Raw genomic sequence first — 18,970 nt, 5'->3', positions numbered from 1 at the left:
AACTGAAATCCAACTAAAAATTCTTGTTTTTATAGTACTGTTATTTTTAAAAATATAAAGCCTAGCTTTTTAAAAAAATGAAACAAGCAATGAAAATAATTCCCAATTTATTTTTCAAGGGAATTAGTTTGACCCATTAGTCTCTTAAATTAAACAACTTTAAGAAGCTAAAATGAATTCAGGGGCTAAGAAAAAGCTATACCAGGGCAAAGCTTTGGTTTCAATGGACTATAATATTTAATTATTGTTTATTTCTTCATGCAACTTTGCTAAACCAATTATCACAAAGGAGTGAAAAATGTGTTATTGTTTTATCCTTTCAGAATAAAAGATTCTTTATCATACCTGAGCTCAAGTCTTAAAATACTGTAATTCTATAAAACTTAACCTCATATTCCTGAAGTGTTAAAATCTGATGTCATCTCCAACGTGGTTAATGATCTTGTTAAAGACTGCAGCCACTACACATGAATATATGAGACCCTATTTTATATCCCTCCAGTGGAAAAAGCATGGGGTTCCATAAGGAAAAGCTCACTTACTTGCTGTGCTCATCACATTCCTCCCCAAAGTATTAGTGTTGTTATCACTGCTGCTTCGGCTTAGGTTCATGTTGTTCGTGGCATTAGTCCGTGCTATGTTTGCCACTCTCCTTACAAAACTTTCCAAGCTAGATGTTTCTCTTGAGGACAGATTAGGTACACTTGCACTAGAGCTCATAGGGGCCCCAGCAGCCAACAAAGAACTCACTGACAGTCTGTTACTTGCTGAAGAGCTAAGGGGTCGCTGTGAAGCTGCTTCTTTATTAGTTAATTCAGATACAGAACTAACATCAGGAGAGCTAACACTAACAATTCCCATGGATATTGCACTAGACTCCCCAGGAGTACGAACAGAACTATCAGGGCCTAACTTCCTTTCAGCATTTTCACTTCCCGTTTCCGCTGTTAAGGTGCTCGTGCTTGCACTGGAAGATGACCCTACTTCTGTTTGAGGGACGTTTTCAGCAGATGAAAGAACAACAATTGGTTCATGTACATCAGCTCCTGAAACTATACTGTGTTCCATTACAATTTCTGATCTCCGTTCCGTTTTGGTCGAACCCAAGCTGATGTCGCTGCTACTGGCCACGCTACACACAGAACTGCTGCTTCCTTTTCTACTTGAGGAGCCTGCAGCAGCAGATGTCTTGTCTGGACAGTTGTTTTTCACCAAGCTGCTCCATGATTGCGTTGTGCCTGAAACAGTGGATGAAACAGGTTTGGGTGATGCCACTGTATCAGGGTCGTACCCTGGTGCAAGCTTGAGGTCAAATTTTCCTTCTGCGCCCATACGGTAAGAGTTTGAGCCACCAGCATCCCAGGTGACATCAATCCAGCCTGGAAAGGGACAGGAGTTTGTGAGACCCAGCAGAAAGTAGACAGGAGCGTGTCAGATAGTAGCTCCACAACATGGGATCAGCTTTTCATCAGTGCTGTACTTTCCTGAATTTCTACAATCATTTAAGGTCTGCCAACTAAAATGTAAATTTTTGGACTTGAATCAACTGAAATATTTTTTGACTATACATGATTAATCTAGCTATTTGAAGGTCTGAATTATTAAACTCTCATAATAAAATTATATTAAGGAAAAGAAATATGTACTGTACAAATTTAAAATATGTACTGTACAAAAGATTTCTGGGAAACCTTTTGAAACTCTTATTTTTGAACTGTTGAAGACTAGTGATTTTTTAAAAATAATGTTAGTGGTCGTGTTTACATCTTTTGTGTTATATATCAAATGGAGGAATTTTTAAAAAATTTTAAAAGACTGATGCAAATGGTTAAGTACTGCAGCTTCAGCAAATAAATAAAAAGGTTTTAAATTGTTAGATATGATTACATGGTCAAATTTCTTTCTTAAAAAAGTGCCACCCTACTATCTAAAAAAAGGGCTAAACTCTCTAAAATAAAATATTCATAGATCACTTATAGAAATTTTAGGTTACTAGCTCAAATTAAACATTATATTAGCATTTCGGTTGTGTTCTCAAAGTTCAGTGGTTATTTGATTCTCTTATGATTAAGTTTAATAAATCTGAATAAGCACAGAAAATTTTAAAACAAAACTTAAAAAACAGCTTAGCTCTTATGAGAACCTATATGCTCTAAAGCTAATAATACATAAAGAACTACTGAGCATCATAATATTCAATTTTATAGTTACTCGTATTTGGAAAATACTTAAAAAAAAAAAAAAAAGGTTATAAAAGCCCAAAGGGAATCCAAAAAAAGTGGTGGGAGAGAAATTGCCCATTAGAGAGGAAATTAACAATTTTACTATTTTATTTTAGTTTTATAAGCCAATTACTTCAGGAAAAAAAAAAACAAACACAAAAAACATTTACTCTTTTTAAGTATACCAAGCTTTTAGAAAATTTAAAAGTACTTTACCCACACGCACAGAGTGCAAGTTCCAGGATACACATCCACTGACATACTCAGCTGCCCAACCACCCTTACACCAGGTTCATTTATATTTATGATAAAGCTCAGAGGGGTTTAAGTATATTGCATTACCTGTGGGGTTTGTCTGTACATGAGTTCTTTGAAAGGAAAACTGACTGCCCCAAATCTACATAAGTAGCTTAGATGAGATTTCAATTGCTTCAATATATTATGTATACTGAAATAACCTCTGAAGAATCAACACTTTAACTATCTCTTCTGCTATACAGAAAAGCATGAGAAAAGGAAAGGTTCAACAACATTCTAATCCCAAATAAAAATGAGTTTTGTATTGGTAAAAAAAATTATTTCACAGTTCTAATCAAGGTTCAACAACATTCCAATCCCAAATAAAAATGAGTTTTGTATTGGTAAAAAAAATTATTTCACAGTTCTAATCAAATTTATAATCATGTTAGCTTTATCTAGAAGGCAGGAAATCATACTTTTTCTTGATCATTGAAGATCTGAATTTCAAGAAAATGGCTTTACACTGTAAGTAGTCAATATCTGTGAAATAAATGGATATCACTATCAACACAGAGATTCTTCAGAAGGGAGAAAAAATACTAAAAAATGTTAATCATTTAGTAGGCTTGTTTAAACTGGGACCTAAAACCTTTTAGTAGAACTATAAAGAGAGATACACACTATACCTAAATGTAGAGGTATGAAACTCTCAACTCTTCCTATGCCCAAAATGACAAAGACTAGTCATTATTAGAAATGGTTGGCTCAAGTATTTGAAAGTTAAGAACTTTTTGGACATAAAGGTTTTAAACCCAAACTGAATCTCTACATTTGTAATATCAGCAAAGAATAGGCCTTTCTTAAATAATAAATTCTGATACTAAGATTCTTATTTTCTTTTTCTTTTTCATATTTTCTTATGCAGTTATTTCAGCTGACTGCAACCAGAGAAAGATGAACTGCATTCACATGTACCTAACTAGCCTCTTCTTACTAAGTCATACCCTTTGAGGCCAAAACAATTCAGGGGAAACAGAATATAAACTTACTCTAAGAATCAAGATACCTAAAAGCAATGACATTTTAAATTTCTAAATTGAACAGTACTATTGTCATCTCAACTATTAGTAGTATCTATAAATTTTGCTTCACTGCAAACTTGCTTTGATTATAATGATTTACAATTAGGGTTTTGTGGTACATAAATTCATTTGATAAATTCAAGGTTCAGAATCATACAAGCAATAAAAATCAAAGGATTTATTTAAACAAATGACTTTGTTATATAAAATACAAATACATTATGAAATTAAAAGTTAGTTTATTCTCCTAAGCACTGTCACTTTAAATTTTTGGTAGAAGTTGAAAATATGAACATTTTATATTTTAATATTAGGCAAAATTGACAGGAATGAATCCACTATTATTTTGGCAAATTATATAATAAATCAGTCTTAGAGTTATTAAAAAAAAAAATCAGGGTTGGGGTTGTGGCTCAGTGGTAGAGCACTTGCCTCCATGTATGAGGCACTGGGTTTGATCCTCAGCATGGCATAAGAATAAATAAAAGTATTTTGTCCACCTACAACTAAAAATAAAAAAATCAGCCTCAGTAGTTGCTTTGAGAGTCAAGCAATTTATTATGTGGGTAAGGACTTGATTAAAATCTATACCATCAAAGATTAAAAATGAAATTGATTTACACAGTAAGCCCTACTTAACATAAAAGTTTAAATTCTCCTCCCCAAAGCTGGTAGACCAAGCAGCACTGTGAAATAATCACAATCTACTAAAAAATAGAAGCTGTTTCTGTTCCGTGCTTTCTTGAAAAATAAGTAAAAACGTTAATCCTGTTAAGCATAAGAAATTAGAGCTGAGCCCAAAGGAAACTTGAGAAAAATAAATTTAAAAAAAAAAAAAAAGGATAAGCTTGATAATCATTTTAAAATGACAGCAGTTTCTAGTCAAAACCCAATAATTTTATTTATTTTTTTTAATATTTATTTTTTAGGTGTAGTTGGACTCAATGCCTTTATTTTATTTATTTATATGTGGTGCTGAGGATCGAACCCAGGGCCCTATACACACTAGGCGAGCACTCCACTGCTGAGCCAAAATCCCAGCCCCCAAACCCAAGAATTTTAAAATTTCTTTTATTTCTACATAACATTTTTCTAATTTTAAAGTGAAATCATTATCAGTTTTTCTATATAGTCTGGATACTTTTATACAATTTATAAAATTATCCCAAATAACAAAAAAATTCTTAAAATTTAAGTACTTCTATATTATAAGTGCTAAGCTAGACCTACTCACCATTATGTAGTTCTCCTGTGACAGTGCCTTCTCCCTGTGGACTGCCATCCTGATCACGCCATTTCCAATCAAGGCCTCTGATAACACGAGCTCCTGGAACCATATATTTCAGAACTTGGGAGCGTACTAGACGTCTCTGTCTTCTAAGATTAGCTTCTGCTTCTTTAGCTGCTTTCCCTGTAATGGACCAATTTCAGAAATATAATCCAAATCACTTTTTATAAATAAATTGTAGTTAAATTTTTTTAAAAATCTCATATCCTCTATTTACCTAGCTGATCTTCACATACTCCATTTACAGTGCCATAAACTTCAAATCCCGATAGTGAGAGGTAGTGCGTTTGTCCACTAGCATTCTTGCCCATTTGTTTGATTCTCACATGTCTCCACCCTTGCTTTTCATCCTTTGGTGGATCAAGAGGCCAAGTTGCAGTTGACCTATAAATGTGTTATAGAAAAATGTTTTTAAACAGATAAAAAAGATGTTTCACACAGATAAAAAAGAAAAAAGCTGAGAAGATTTCTTCCATAATAGAAAGCTTTAGGAAAAACAAACTTTCATCTTCTTTAAGCAATTCATTACAAGAATCAAGAAATCAATGGGGGAAAGGGTCAAGACACATTAAAAATAAAATGTTTAAATGTATATCATTAGCTGGGCATGGTGGAACATGCCTATAATTGCTGTGACTCCGGAAGCTGTGACAGGAGAACTGCAAGCTCAAGTCAGCCTCAGTAATTTAGCAAGGCCCTAAACAACTTAGCAAGACCCTATCTCAAAATAAAAAATAAAAAAGGATAGAGATGTGGCTCAGTAGTTAAGGGCCCCTGGGCTCAATCCCCAGTACCCAAACCCCCCAAAAAAGTATATTATTAATTTGACTCATAACACTAAAAGATTCAATTAATATCTAAATATAAAACAAAGCTTACAAGGAAAAGAAATAAGCTTTTATGATTAAAAAAGTTCTTTAAGGGCTGGGGATGTGGCTCAAGCGGTAGCGCGCTCGCCTGGCATGCGTGCGGCCTGGGTTCGATCCTCAGCACCACATACCAACAAAGATGTTGTGTCTGCCGAAAACTAAAAAATAAATATTAAAAATTCTCTCTCTCTCTCTCTCTCTCTCACTCTATCTTTAAAAAAAAAAAAAAAAAAAAAAAGTTCTTTAATTCCTGCTAAGTTTTAAATAATATATTTAAAATTTTTAACTCCAAAGCTTAAAAAGATAGGAAATATTACCTATTAATCCTAATGACAAGAAGCTCTTTTCATAATATGTCAAACACAGAAAGAAATTTAACCCCATATTCTGGTAATGACCCTTGAATGTGACATAATGTATAAGTAAAACTTACGAGGACTGGGGATATTTATCAGTGGCAGAGTGCCTACCTAGCATATGCAAAGCTCTGGATTTGATTCCCAGTACCACAAATAAATAAGCAAAACATAATAGAACAAATTTCTTTGAAATAAAAGCCACTGTTAATTTGTTGAATATTCGTGTGTACAATGTGACTATATGGAGAGTTTATATTAATCCCATTTTTTTTGCTGTTTCTACTCATGTACTAAACACACACATACATATAAAAATTTTAAAATAAATATGCTCAGCTTTTTACTAATCTTTAACCTATACTTTTTGACAAAGTTTCCAATACTTCAAAGCTTTAATACCTAAGTACAGATCAAGTGATTTTGTTTACAAAAAGAAAATTTTGCTTCATTATTTCACAAAGAGAACTCTAGAGTACACAACTATAAAAATAAACAAAGCTTTTTACTGAGTTTTCCAATTTGCAAAGACTCCTCAACTAACCCTGGTTCATTGAGACTGCAGTCATCAACATGGGTATACAAAGAAGTCCAGTTCTGTCCATCTTTGGATACCTGGAAAACCCAATTTCTCAGGGCAGATCTTCCATAACCACGAGCATGACGAAGAGTATATGCTGATGGTATTACCCAGAGACCCAGATCTATGGCAAACCAGGCATTCTTATCATCATTACTATGACAATTTAAAGCTGAATTATCACGACTTAATATGTCTTCCAAGCGACCATACGGTAGATTTCTTCCTTCTGAAGATGTTACTACTACAAGTCCATAAGCAGCTGGATTTACCCATTCATATGCAGTTCTACAGAAAAATAAAGAAAAATTAGAAATTAACATTTCTGCATTTTTTCATTAGCTTTTAAATATAAAATTGTACTAGTTAAATTCTACAATTAGCAACTTAAGACTTTTTTTCTTCATAAGAAGTAATTTAGATAACCTTAAATTTAATCAGCAAGAAAAAAATTCCTTAAACTGCAGGATACTCAAATTTTATTTGACTATCCAGCATTCAGGTGAATACTGCCAGACTAGTTTAAAACGAATAACTTACTTTGCATTTGTCCCAATCCAGTAAATGATTCCATTCTCATCAAAATCATGCTGGTGCCGAAATATAAAATTTTGCCCTTCTCTTAATTTTCGAACAAAAACAAATGAAGATCGGTCAAAATCATACCACTGCTTTGCTACCTAAACCAAGCAAAATATGGAAGACATTCACCTTAATAATGAAATTTTCAAGTTGTTGTCATTATATTTATTTTAATATAACAAATGTTCATTTTATATAGTGTGCGTGTAAGAATATGTAACAAATACCACCATTATGTTTAATTATAATACACTGGTAAAAATATGGAAAAAAATAATTAATTTAAAACCAAAAAATGGTCATTTTAAAATAATGGAAAAATAATTGCCAGCACCAATACATACATACCTACATAAATACTGAATACCATATATAAAAAAAATACAGGCACCCCACTACTTAATATTGCAGTATTACTTTTATCTATTTCAATGAATAAAAGATATTGATGATAGCATACAAAAGCATTTTTCAATTATTTTTAATCATCACAAATTTTAATAGCCATATAATATTAAAATTGTTAGAAATAATTATCAATTACCTGTTAAAATAATTTAATTTTTAAAGAAATAATTACACACTTGATTTTTATTGATGGGCATTTACAAACTAATATAACAAACATCTTTATGTAGAAGGCATTCACAGTGTACACAAGATTATTATTATTTTTTATTTTTTGTCATACTGGGGTTTGGAACTCAGGGCCTTGCACATGCTAGGCAAGCACTCTACTACTGAGCTACATCCACAGCTCTTTTTACTTTTTGAGATAGTATCTCACCAAGTTGCCCAGGCTGAGCAATTTCCCAAGTCAATGGGATTACAAGCACGTGACATTATGCCTAGCTTAAAAGATTATTTTCTTAAAACTAATTCCTAAAAGAATGGAATTACTGGGTCAAACTATATAACATCATTTAATACATACATCCCTTAACTACTGTTCTGAAAAGCTAAACCACAATAGAGAATGCTTATTTCAGCATATACTTGCAGAACAAAAGCTCACCATTTTTAGGAGATATTGTTCTAGAGATTCAACTGTAGCTAAGGGTTCCATCTTCAACATTCTGCCAGTCCGATCTATCAATGAAGTTTCACCAGGTGCACGTTCCAACCGAAATCGTAATCTTCTTGTAAGTATCTACACGGAAATGATCAAAATTCTTCATAAAAATACCTTTTTTTCCTTAGAAGTGTAAAAATAACCCATGCTACATGACTACAGCAACTGAGATTTATAAAATCTAGCCATAATGAAGAGATTGATGAATAATGTCTATTTTCTGATAATTGTTTTTTTAAATGATCACTGAATAAATGATATTGGCTGTTGAGAAAAAAACAAAGTAAACTTGCCAGAATTTCTAAACAACAAGTATATAATACAAGAGTTTAAGTAAAATTATTATAGAACACTTTAATAGAAATATTAAATCTCTAACTTATAACTTGCAATTTTCCAGGAAAGTTTCTGTAAAGTAAATAACTAGCTTATTCCTTTAAAGATAGAATATACATTATCTAAGGCTAATAATCTTTTTAAGATGCAAGATAGATTTTAATCCAATACACAAGCAACAAGGATAGAACTAGCAATTTTAGGTAGTTGTGTTTCTGTATAAATCTGAACTAATTACTATAAACATTATTAAATATTTACATGTGCATTTCAATAGTATTTCAGACTGCAAAATTACCAGAGGGCACATTCCTGGCCTTCCTGCCTTTGGATCAAATCTCCTAAAATGAAAAGTATGTAATACAAGATGTTCATGTTCATATGACTATATAATGGGTTAAATTTCCAGTCTCTGGGACTATTCATCAGCTCATAGACTTACCAAGTCTAAGAAGGATGGCTCAAACAGTCTCCTTGTTCCTATTACTCTGTCTAAACAAAACACAAAGTAGCCCTCTATGTCTGTTTAAACACTATAGTCAGGTACAACAAGTATAGTATAATTTGCTGGATAAGCCTTTTAGTGTTGGAGTCTAGTATAGGCAAGTTTTGTTTGCTTTGAGTAGGCACTGCTTTGACATATATAAATCCTTAGTCACTTATTAACAGTTACACTTAATACCCAATGTAGTAGTATTAGGAGGTGGGTCCTTTGGAAGGTGATTAAGTCATGAGGGTAGAGCTCTAAGAAATGAGATTAGCACCCTTAATAAAAAGAGGCCCCAGCCAGTTGTGTTAGCATTATGTCTGTACTCCCAGTAACTAGGGAGGCTGAGGTAGGAGGATAAAAAGTTCATGGCCAACCTCAGCAATTTAATAAGACCATGTCTTAAAATAAACAGGGCTGGGTGGGGTGCAGATCAGTGGTAAAAGCATCCTGAGGTTTAATCCCCAACATGACAAATTAAAATAAAAAGTAAGACAAAATTAGTGGCACATATCTGTGACCCCAGAGACTGGTAAAGGTTGAGGAAGGAGGATCACAAATTCTACACCAGCCTGGGCAACTCAATGAGATCCTAAATAAATAAAAGTGCTGGGTTATAGCTTAATAGTAGTGTGCCCCTGGACTCAATCCCCACTACCACAAAAATAAATGAATAAATAAAATAAAAGAAGGGCAAGGAAACTTGTTCATCCCTTTTTGCACATGAAGACTTACCTAGGTCTTCACCAGATACCAAATATGATAGTGCCTTACTCTAGGACTTACCAGCACCCAGAATTGTCAGCATTAAGTTTCTGTTGTTTGTAAATTACTACTCTAAGGTATTTTTGTTATACCAGCTCAAATGGAATAAAACAGGATGCAACACATAATTCTAGAATAAGAACTTTTAAAATCTGCTTTTTCCACTGATAAACTACCTATCCCTACTTACAACTGATCAATCAAGTATATTACTTACAATATTAAATTCCACATTAATTCAATCAAATTTAAAATGCCAGTATATTGAGTCATTAAAAAGAATAATCAAATGGCATTTGAATTAAAACCTTAAAGATGAAGCAGAATTGTTCTTACTTTATACAATATGGAAGTTTTTCTAAAAAAAGAAAGCATATTGCTCTTCCCAAATACATTCATCTATATTAGCAACAACATTTTCGTGGTTACCTGGAGGTTATATGTGGATCCTGGTGTGTCGTACAAATGGAGAGGTAGACGTTCAATTGATTCTAATACAGCTATTAACTTTCGAATTAATGCAACTGCTGGTCGACTATGAAGAGAAAAATAATTGTTAAGAGCTTTGATGTAAAGGCATGAAAATGTTCATGCAGAAACTACAATAATCTATAATAGTAGGTCCTCTGCTTTCTTCATGGGTACAAAAAGAAGTATAATTTCTATAAAACAACAACAAAGTTTTATGTTTCTTCATTTTTGTTTTCTTTCTTTTTCTTTTTTGACAGTACTGGGGATTGAACCCAGGGTGCTTTACCACAGAGCTACATCTCTAGCCCTTTTATTTTTTATTTTGAGACAGTCTCATTAAATTTCTGAGTCTGACCTCAAACTTTCAATCCTTCTGCCTTAGCCTTCCAAATAGCTGAGGTTACAGGATGTGCCAACACACCCAGCAAAAGAATTTGTTTTCTTTTTTTGGTACCAGAGAATGAATCCAGAGGTACTTAACCACTGAGCCACATCTCCAGCCCTTTTTTATATTTCATTTTGAGATAGAGTCTCACTAAATTGCTGAGGCGGCCTTTAAACTTGTGATCCTCCTGACTCAGTCTCTTGAGCTGCTGGGATTACAGGCATTTACCACCATGCCTGGCAAATTTTTTCTTTTACCTTGTTTTTGGTATTGGTAATTGAAATCAGGGATGCTTGACAACTGAGCCACATCCCAGTCCCTTTTTATTTTGAAACAGAGTCTCACTAAGTTGCTTAGGGCCATCCTAAATTACTAAGGCTGTTTTTGATTTTACAATCCTCCTGCCTCAGCCACTAGAGTTGCTGGTATTATAGGCATGCACCACAGTGCCCACCAAGAAGTTTTAAAAATGAAAATATTTGGTGTTAAGGGTATCATAACATACACTTTATCAAGGAATAATTTGGCATAACATTTCTGGAAAATAATTGGAAAATTTGGATCAAGAAACTGTTAAAACCACCCATAAGATTTAATACAATAATACCACTTCAGCAATTTATGTGAAAAGATGCTTTAATCAAGACTAGTATATCGCTGGGTACAGTGGCGCATACCTGTAATCCCAGTGACTCAGGAGGCTGAGACAGGAGGATCGCAAGTTCAAAGCCAACCTCAGCAAAAGCGAGGCACTAGGCAACTCAGTGAGACCCTGTCTCTAAATAAAATACAAAATAGGGCTGGGGATGTGGCTCAGTGGTCAAGTGCCCCTGAGTTCAATCCCTGGTACCTCTCCCCACCAAAAAGATAATAAAAAATAAATAAAAAACAATAAAGTTGTAAAAGAAAGTTATACTTAAAAGATTAGCATGTTTTAATATTTGCAATAGTTTAAATAACAGTATTTCAATAAATTATCATCCATGAAGTTATAATATGTACTGATCAAAAATATATTTTTAAGTCAATTTTAAACTAGCTGAACTTCATTTAATAAATTCAATCACATTCAAAAGCACACAAAATAGTAATAATGTACCCTCATCAACTCATAATCCAGCTTCAGCAACGTGCTACTAATAGCAAATCTGTTTCTCTCCACCAGGGCAAAGGACCAAACCCAGTCCAGTATGGCCAGTATGAGACAAGCCACTGAACTAAATCCTCAACTGCTGCCTATCTACACCGCAACCAGTTCTCTCCTTCCCATATATTTTGAAGAAATGACCGAGATCATATCATTTCACCTGAATATTTTTGAGTATGTATCCCTACAAAAAAAATACTTAAAAAATATTATTACCATACCTTAAAAAAATTATCATCTAGTAACATCAAATAAACAGCCAGAGATCAAATTTCAACTCCCACTACTGAGCTACGTTTCCAGCCCCTAAATAAGCTTTCTTGCACATTATCTAGATCATTGAGTTAAACCCCCAGCTCATGGATTTTACCTCTCGTCATCTTCATTTTCACTAAAGGCTGTTTTGAAAACATTTATTCTTTCTACCAGTTGACTACAATCTTGTTTCATATCCAAATCCATGCTCTAAAGAAAAACAAAGGACAAAGAACAACAACAAAAAAACTTACTAAAATTTATCAAAAACTCATGGAAACATGAATATTACTATATTAAAAATTCTCAATACAATTTGAATGAAATCATTAATCATTTAATCTTTCAAAAAAAATTCTTTCCACTGTATAGCTAGCAGCCATGGATAATAGATTTTTTTTCAATGTTATAAGGTAGTCAACAATTTCACTACTAAATCAACGTTTCCCAAAGTATGCAAAGTATTATCAAATTTTACATGAATCAAAATTTTCCATTTTTACAGTATTATTTAATGAGTGTTAGAAGAAAACTGGTACTTCAAAACCATTTCGTAGATATTACTAAATGATGTAACACTGTATAATCACTGTAAGTTCAATAAATTGAAACACAGAGCAAACAGAAAAATTTATGAAGGGACTATAAGACTCACTGAAGTAACAATGAAATTGTTTAAAGTGTATTATCACATACATATAACACAAGAAATTAAAATGGCCAGTAGAAATGAAATAGGAAGAAATCTTTTCTTTCATTAAAATAAAGTGGAAAAATTACCACAACAAAGAAATGTTCAAGGTAAACTATGTAGTTATGTAAGGTTATTAATAAATACTTATCAAATATTCACATAAACTTCCTAAACTTTCATTGTTCATACCTAAACCTTATTTTATTTTACATAATTTGTGAGGCAATCAAAATAGTGATTAATGTTAAATCTTAGACTCAATGGTTCATTCAAAAAATCCTGAACAAACTGGAGAACTTAGAAATCAAAATTGACTCAATAATTTGATGCAATTGGCTTAAAGTGATAATACACTTGAAGAAATTAGAAATATTGAAGAAATTATAAATATTTACTCAGTTTTTAAATCTAATAGAAAAACAACATAAAATCACTCTACCAGAAGTATAGTTACAAAAATTTTTAGACTATAAAAACTATACTATATTTTATACTTTGGTTCACTAAATAAACTTACATTGTTTAAAACAGTAAGAAGTGCTTGTACTAAACCACTGCTACACATTTCATATGGTGAAATTGTGTTTTCATCCTTCAAGAGTACAATTAGGTTTTCTAAAGCTGTCTTCATTAAATCTCGCCAAGTGTTCTCACCTTCAATACACTAAAAGAAAAACAAAATTTGGTGAACACCTCCCCCAAAATTGTTTTTAAAAAATAATTTATCATAGTTCAGGGATATAGCTCAGTGGTAGAGCCCTTGCTTAGCATATTAAAAACCCTGGGTTCATCCTCAACACCAACCACCCTACACATAAAAAATGATAATAATAATTCATCAGAACACCAATTATCATGAAAATAAATTAGATATTAAATAAGATTAAAAGTTCAATTATTAAAGCAAATTATGACTATCACAGGTCAATGTAGCCTTTTTAATACAGGGCCCACTGTAAATAAATTATTGAACATGCCATTGTAAGACCCAAGCATTCACAGAAAACATGAAAACAAATGAACATTGCTATGTCAATAAACTTTGTGGACAATGACTGGTTTCCATGTGTCATGAAATATTTTTCTTCTTTTGATTCTTCAATAATTTAAAAATAGAACAACCATTCTTCTTTTTTTTTTTTTAATTTTTTGTAGTTGTAGATAGATTGAATGCCTTTATTTGTTTATTTTTATGTAGGGCTGAGGATCAAACCCAGTCTCACACATGTTACGCAAGTGCTCTGCCACTGAGCCACAACCCCAGCCCCAGAAAAACCATTCTTAATTCACAAAACCATAAAGAAAAATCAGGTGGCAGGCCAGGTTTAAGCTAGAGGATCATAATTTATTGACCCTTACTCAACACCCAATATGAAGGATAGTGGCAGGAAAAAAATTAAGATAAAATTCACTGTGTATAATAAAAATCAAGAGGATGATATACTTGTCTATTCGTATGAAGCTCCCAAGATGATTCTAATTGAGTTGCTATGTTTCTGAGTGTTACCACTACTCCACGAGGCATGCTTTCAACAGCTTTAAAGTGGTCGTCATATAAATCTCGAGCCATAGTTCGTACCTACAAAAATAAAGCAAATGTGAATTTTAATTGCAATTAGCAATTCTGCAACTCTTTCTTTTCACATGTATGTATAAAACTTTGAGAAACAAAATTTGGGAGCTAGGGTGTAACTAAAGTGGTAGAGTGCTTCCTTTGCATGAGCAAGGCCCTGGGTTTGAATCAATAGCACACAAAAAACAAAACAACAATTAAGAAAACAAAACAAACAACCTAAAAAAAAAAAAAAAAAAAACAAAGAAAGAAAGATGCCAGACACAGAGGAGCACACCTGTAATCCCAGGAGCTCAGGAGCCTGAGACAGGGGAATCTTGAATTCAAAGCCAACCTCAGCAACAGTAAAGTACTAATAAGCAACTCAATGAGACCCTGTCTCTAAATAAAATGTAAAATAGGGCTGGTGATCTGGCTCAGTAGTCAAGTGCCCTTCCTCAGTTCAATCCCCAGTACCCAAAAAAGAAAGAAAGAAAGGTTTCTTTTTCTTTTGGTGGGGGGAGGGGCTGTAACTGGGGTTTGAACCCAAGGCCACATTATCACTAAGCTACATTCCCAGCCCTTTTTAATTTACATTTTGAGACAGGGTCTCCCTAAGTTGTTTAGGGCCTCACTAAATTTTTTGCTGAAGCTGGATTCAAACTTGTGATCCTCTTGTTTCAGCCTCCCAAACCACTAGGATCACAGGCATGCACCAATGTGTCCAGCTAGAAATAAAGTTTTTGTGCCATAATGACTTCCAAAAACATTACCTCTTCTATTCATATATGTCAAGTATTCCAATGGTTATAAAGCAACTTTAGTAAATTTTAAATATTAACTAAAATAACTCATATTTTTACATTTTGGTTATTTAAACTTTCCAGTTATATGCCAAATGAGTACTTATTAAAATAAATTTACATAATTTGTAAAAATTTAACTTTGCTCTTTTATTTAAATAATTAAAGTAACTTATGGTGAACCAATTAGAAAATACAAATAAGGCCAGGTATAGTGGCACACACTGTTAATCCCAGAGGTTCAGGAGGCTAAGACAAGAGAATCACAAGTTCAAAGCCAGCCTCAGCAACTTTGCAAGACCTTGTCTCAAAATAAAAAGAATTGGGAATGTTGCTCAGTGGTTAAGCATTCCTGGTAACCAAAACAACAAACCAAGTATAAATAAGCCCTGAAAAAGGGAAAATTAAACTCCATCAACCAAAGTTGACCCTTTCAACATTAAGGTACTTACCTTAAGTTTTTTAAAATTATTCACACATAATATATACTTGGCACTCATAAATTTATATATTTCATCATGAGAAAAAAAATGTTACTGTCAATTTGAGCACTAATCATCTGTTATTTAAGTCAAAATAAAGTTATTTGAGAGAACAATCCATATGTCCTAAATTTAAATTTGACAAAACTGAGTAAATGACACTATTTACAAATATATGCTCAAATAATGTAAATTTATGGTTTAGGTGATTATATTTTAATCACAAACTAACTCAATATATCTCTAATGCAACACAAAAGATAAAGAACCTCTTCTTAAAGTACATAATACCTTTCTACTATGTATGTCCTTCAGAATTTATAGATAGCAACTTCAGGTTATTGGACAACTTCAAAGAAACTATTCCTTTATAAAAGAGCATTAATATGTAAACCTGGGGACTGGAATTGTAGCGCAGTGGTAGAGTGCTTGCCTAGCATGTGTGAGGCACTGGGTTCAATTCTCAACACAGCATATAAATAAGCAAAATAAAGGTCCATTGACCTTTAATTTTAGTTAAAATTTAAAAAAAAATAAGTAAACTTGAGGTTAAAACTAACAGCTAAAATAGTATATTTTGAAACTCACTAATACATAAAAGAACAGCCAACCAACTGGTCACTGACTTACTTCTCATTTCAATTCAAATCAAGAAAGTATAGGACAGAAAATACATGGCTCATTGATAGTACGCTTGCCTAGAAAGCACAAGATCCTGGGTTTGATCTCCAGCACACACAAAAAAAGAATCAATAATCCTCAACACAAAGGTTAAACATCACTATTCCTAAAATCCAAAATCTGAAATTTTGAGCACCAATATGATGTCATAAGCAGAAAATTACACACCATAAAACTTTATTTCACATATAAAATTATTTTAAAATATTGTATAAAATTACCTTCAGGCAGTGTACATGAAATACAAATCAGGTTAGTGGGGGATTTTTGGTAGTATTGGGAAAGTGCAAATTTTGTTTACACATGGGTATCATCCTCAAGATATCTCATGAATATGAGAATGTTCCAAATCCCAAAAAAATCCAAAATCTGAAGCACTTCTGGTTTCAAGCACTTCAAATAAGAGCTACTCAATCTATACTAACCCCTGAGATAAGTGTCAGTTTTAAAAAGTTTTATCATTGTTCAAGGATTCATATTTACAAATTTGATTATTCAATAAATGTGTAGTCTCAAATCAAAGTTTCTAACGTTTTCATGATCATTTATGGACATGCATTATTTAGCAAAAATTTGAGTTGCCCAATATGCATGTTCCCAACTCAGTTCAAACAAGGTGATATACTGATTTCAGCTCTCATACTGTAAATAAATATCCTTTTCAGTCTATTCAGTGTCTTCTTTTTCACATTTGCGCTTTTTTCTTTGTAATTTCACTGTTTTATATGCCCGCTCAAAACATAGTGCAGAAGTACTGTCTAGTTGTTAACACTGTGATGAATCTTTTTTTAAAAATATTTAATTTTTAGTTTTAAGTAGACATAATATCTTTATTTTTATATGGTGCTGAGAATCGAACCCAGTGACTCACTCACTCATTGTAGGCGAGCATGCTACCACTTGAGCCACATCCCCAGCCCTGTGATGAATCTTACAGAATAAAAACTGTGCTACTAAAAAAAAAAAAAAAAAGTTTTATTCTGGTATGATGATACTGTTGGCCAATTCAATGTTGTTAACAAATCAACCATACACATTAAATCATTAAATAAGGTATCTTTAAACATAAAAAAACATAAAACAAGGTTACATATGCATCACTTGATAAAGCCTCTGTGAATAATAACAACTATACTTAGTTCAAATTCCTTTTAATATCTAAGACCATCTTAAATAGTATTAAATTTCTTTCTCAAATGTCTTCAACATATACTAAGTAATCTCTGGCCTTAAACTCAAAAAAAAAAAAAAAAACCAACACAGGAGCAACCCCAAAATTATATAACTATAAAGGGCAAACATATACTCATAAGAAAAAAAAAAAAAAAACTGAAGCTGTTCTTCCCAAAGTCTAGCATCAGAAAATAGCCTCAGGATATAATCCAACACAGTCACAAAAGGAATTAAAGACATGAGCTCCTCCTGTGGCCCTCTATGTAAAAAGTTCTCCAAATCAAATGCATTAATCACAAGTACTCTCCAATAATGAGAATAGTTATAAGCATTCTTTGCATATATACTTAAACACTATTTTATATTACCATTATAAGGTAAAATAAACATTTGTAACTTGAAAATGTTTAATCTATGGGATTATGTTAATTATACTTTTAAAAAATAAAAAATGCAGAGCAACTAATATAATAAAGATGGAATTTTGCTAGCCATTTAAAAGAACAATGCATATCTGATGAATAGAATTTAAAAATACTATGATTCTGAACTCAATAATGCAAATGGAGAGTATTCCCTATATCTTGCCCCCCCACCAGTACTAGGATCAGGGCCTTGCACATGGCTAGGCAAGCACTCTACTGAATTTACACCCTCTGCCCTGATATCTTTTTAATATAGTGATTTTATTTAAGATAGCCAATAAACTGAGCACCAAAATTATCTGAATTTAGAGCCAAGCAGTTAAGTTGCATTATCAAGAAGTACAAAATCAGATTATAAACTATAATGATCATTTTTAATCCCACTGTGTCACTAAAAATATTATCATCATTAATAATCTCAGTATGAGTTTAAAGGGGTTGGTTGTGGATGTAGTTCACTGATAGAGCACTTGCCCAGCATACAAAAAGCCTTGTATTTCAATGCAATATTACTCAGCCATAAAGAAGAATGAAATTATGGCATTTGCCAGTAAATGGATACAACTGGAGACTATCATGCTAAGTGAAATAAACCAATCCCAAAAAAACAAAGGCCAAATGTTCTCTCTGATATGTAGATGCTGATTCACAATAGGCATGGTGGGGGTGGGAGAGTGGAAGTTCACTGAAATGGGCTGGGGGTGGGGTGGGGATGGGAATGGGAAAGATAGTAGGTTCCTATGTTCATACATGACCAGTTAACTCCACATCATGTACAACCATAAGAATGGAAAGTTATACTCCATTTATGTATGATATATCAAAATACATTCTACTGTCATGTGTAACTAAAAAGAATAAAAAAAATTTTTTAAATAAAAAACATTCAGAAAGCGGCGGAGGAGAGACAACTTCATCAATACCAGCGGCGACAGAAACAGTTGGTCTCCTGGTAGGAAGGGTGAGGCACAGACACCCGAGTCTCTCTTGATTTGTCCTCGAGCCAGAGGGGAGGAGCCGGGC

At 32.9% G+C, this 18,970-nt stretch overlaps 1 protein-coding gene across 1 annotated transcript in view; it reads right to left on the bottom strand.

Annotated features, from left to right (window-relative positions):
- Hectd1 (HECT domain E3 ubiquitin protein ligase 1) overlaps positions 1–18,970 on the bottom strand; it is a 94,367-nt gene that overhangs the window by 25,867 nt on the left and 49,530 nt on the right. The window contains exons 15-24 of the mRNA XM_015487577.2: positions 14,276–14,410; positions 13,349–13,495; positions 12,253–12,347; positions 10,309–10,414; positions 8,235–8,369; positions 7,178–7,317; positions 6,602–6,925; positions 5,050–5,216; positions 4,779–4,955; positions 543–1,379 (exon numbers count right to left, since the gene is read on the bottom strand). Coding sequence (XP_015343063.1) covers positions 543–1,379; positions 4,779–4,955; positions 5,050–5,216; positions 6,602–6,925; positions 7,178–7,317; positions 8,235–8,369; positions 10,309–10,414; positions 12,253–12,347; positions 13,349–13,495; positions 14,276–14,410 — 2,263 coding nt within the window. The remainder of the gene's footprint in view (positions 1–542; positions 1,380–4,778; positions 4,956–5,049; positions 5,217–6,601; positions 6,926–7,177; positions 7,318–8,234; positions 8,370–10,308; positions 10,415–12,252; positions 12,348–13,348; positions 13,496–14,275; positions 14,411–18,970) is intronic.

This window comes from Marmota marmota, unplaced genomic scaffold, assembly GCF_001458135.2.
Source record: "Marmota marmota marmota unplaced genomic scaffold, marMar, whole genome shotgun sequence".
NCBI lineage: Eukaryota > Metazoa > Chordata > Mammalia > Rodentia > Sciuridae > Marmota > Marmota marmota.
This window is presented reverse-complemented; position numbering and strand designations above follow the sequence as displayed.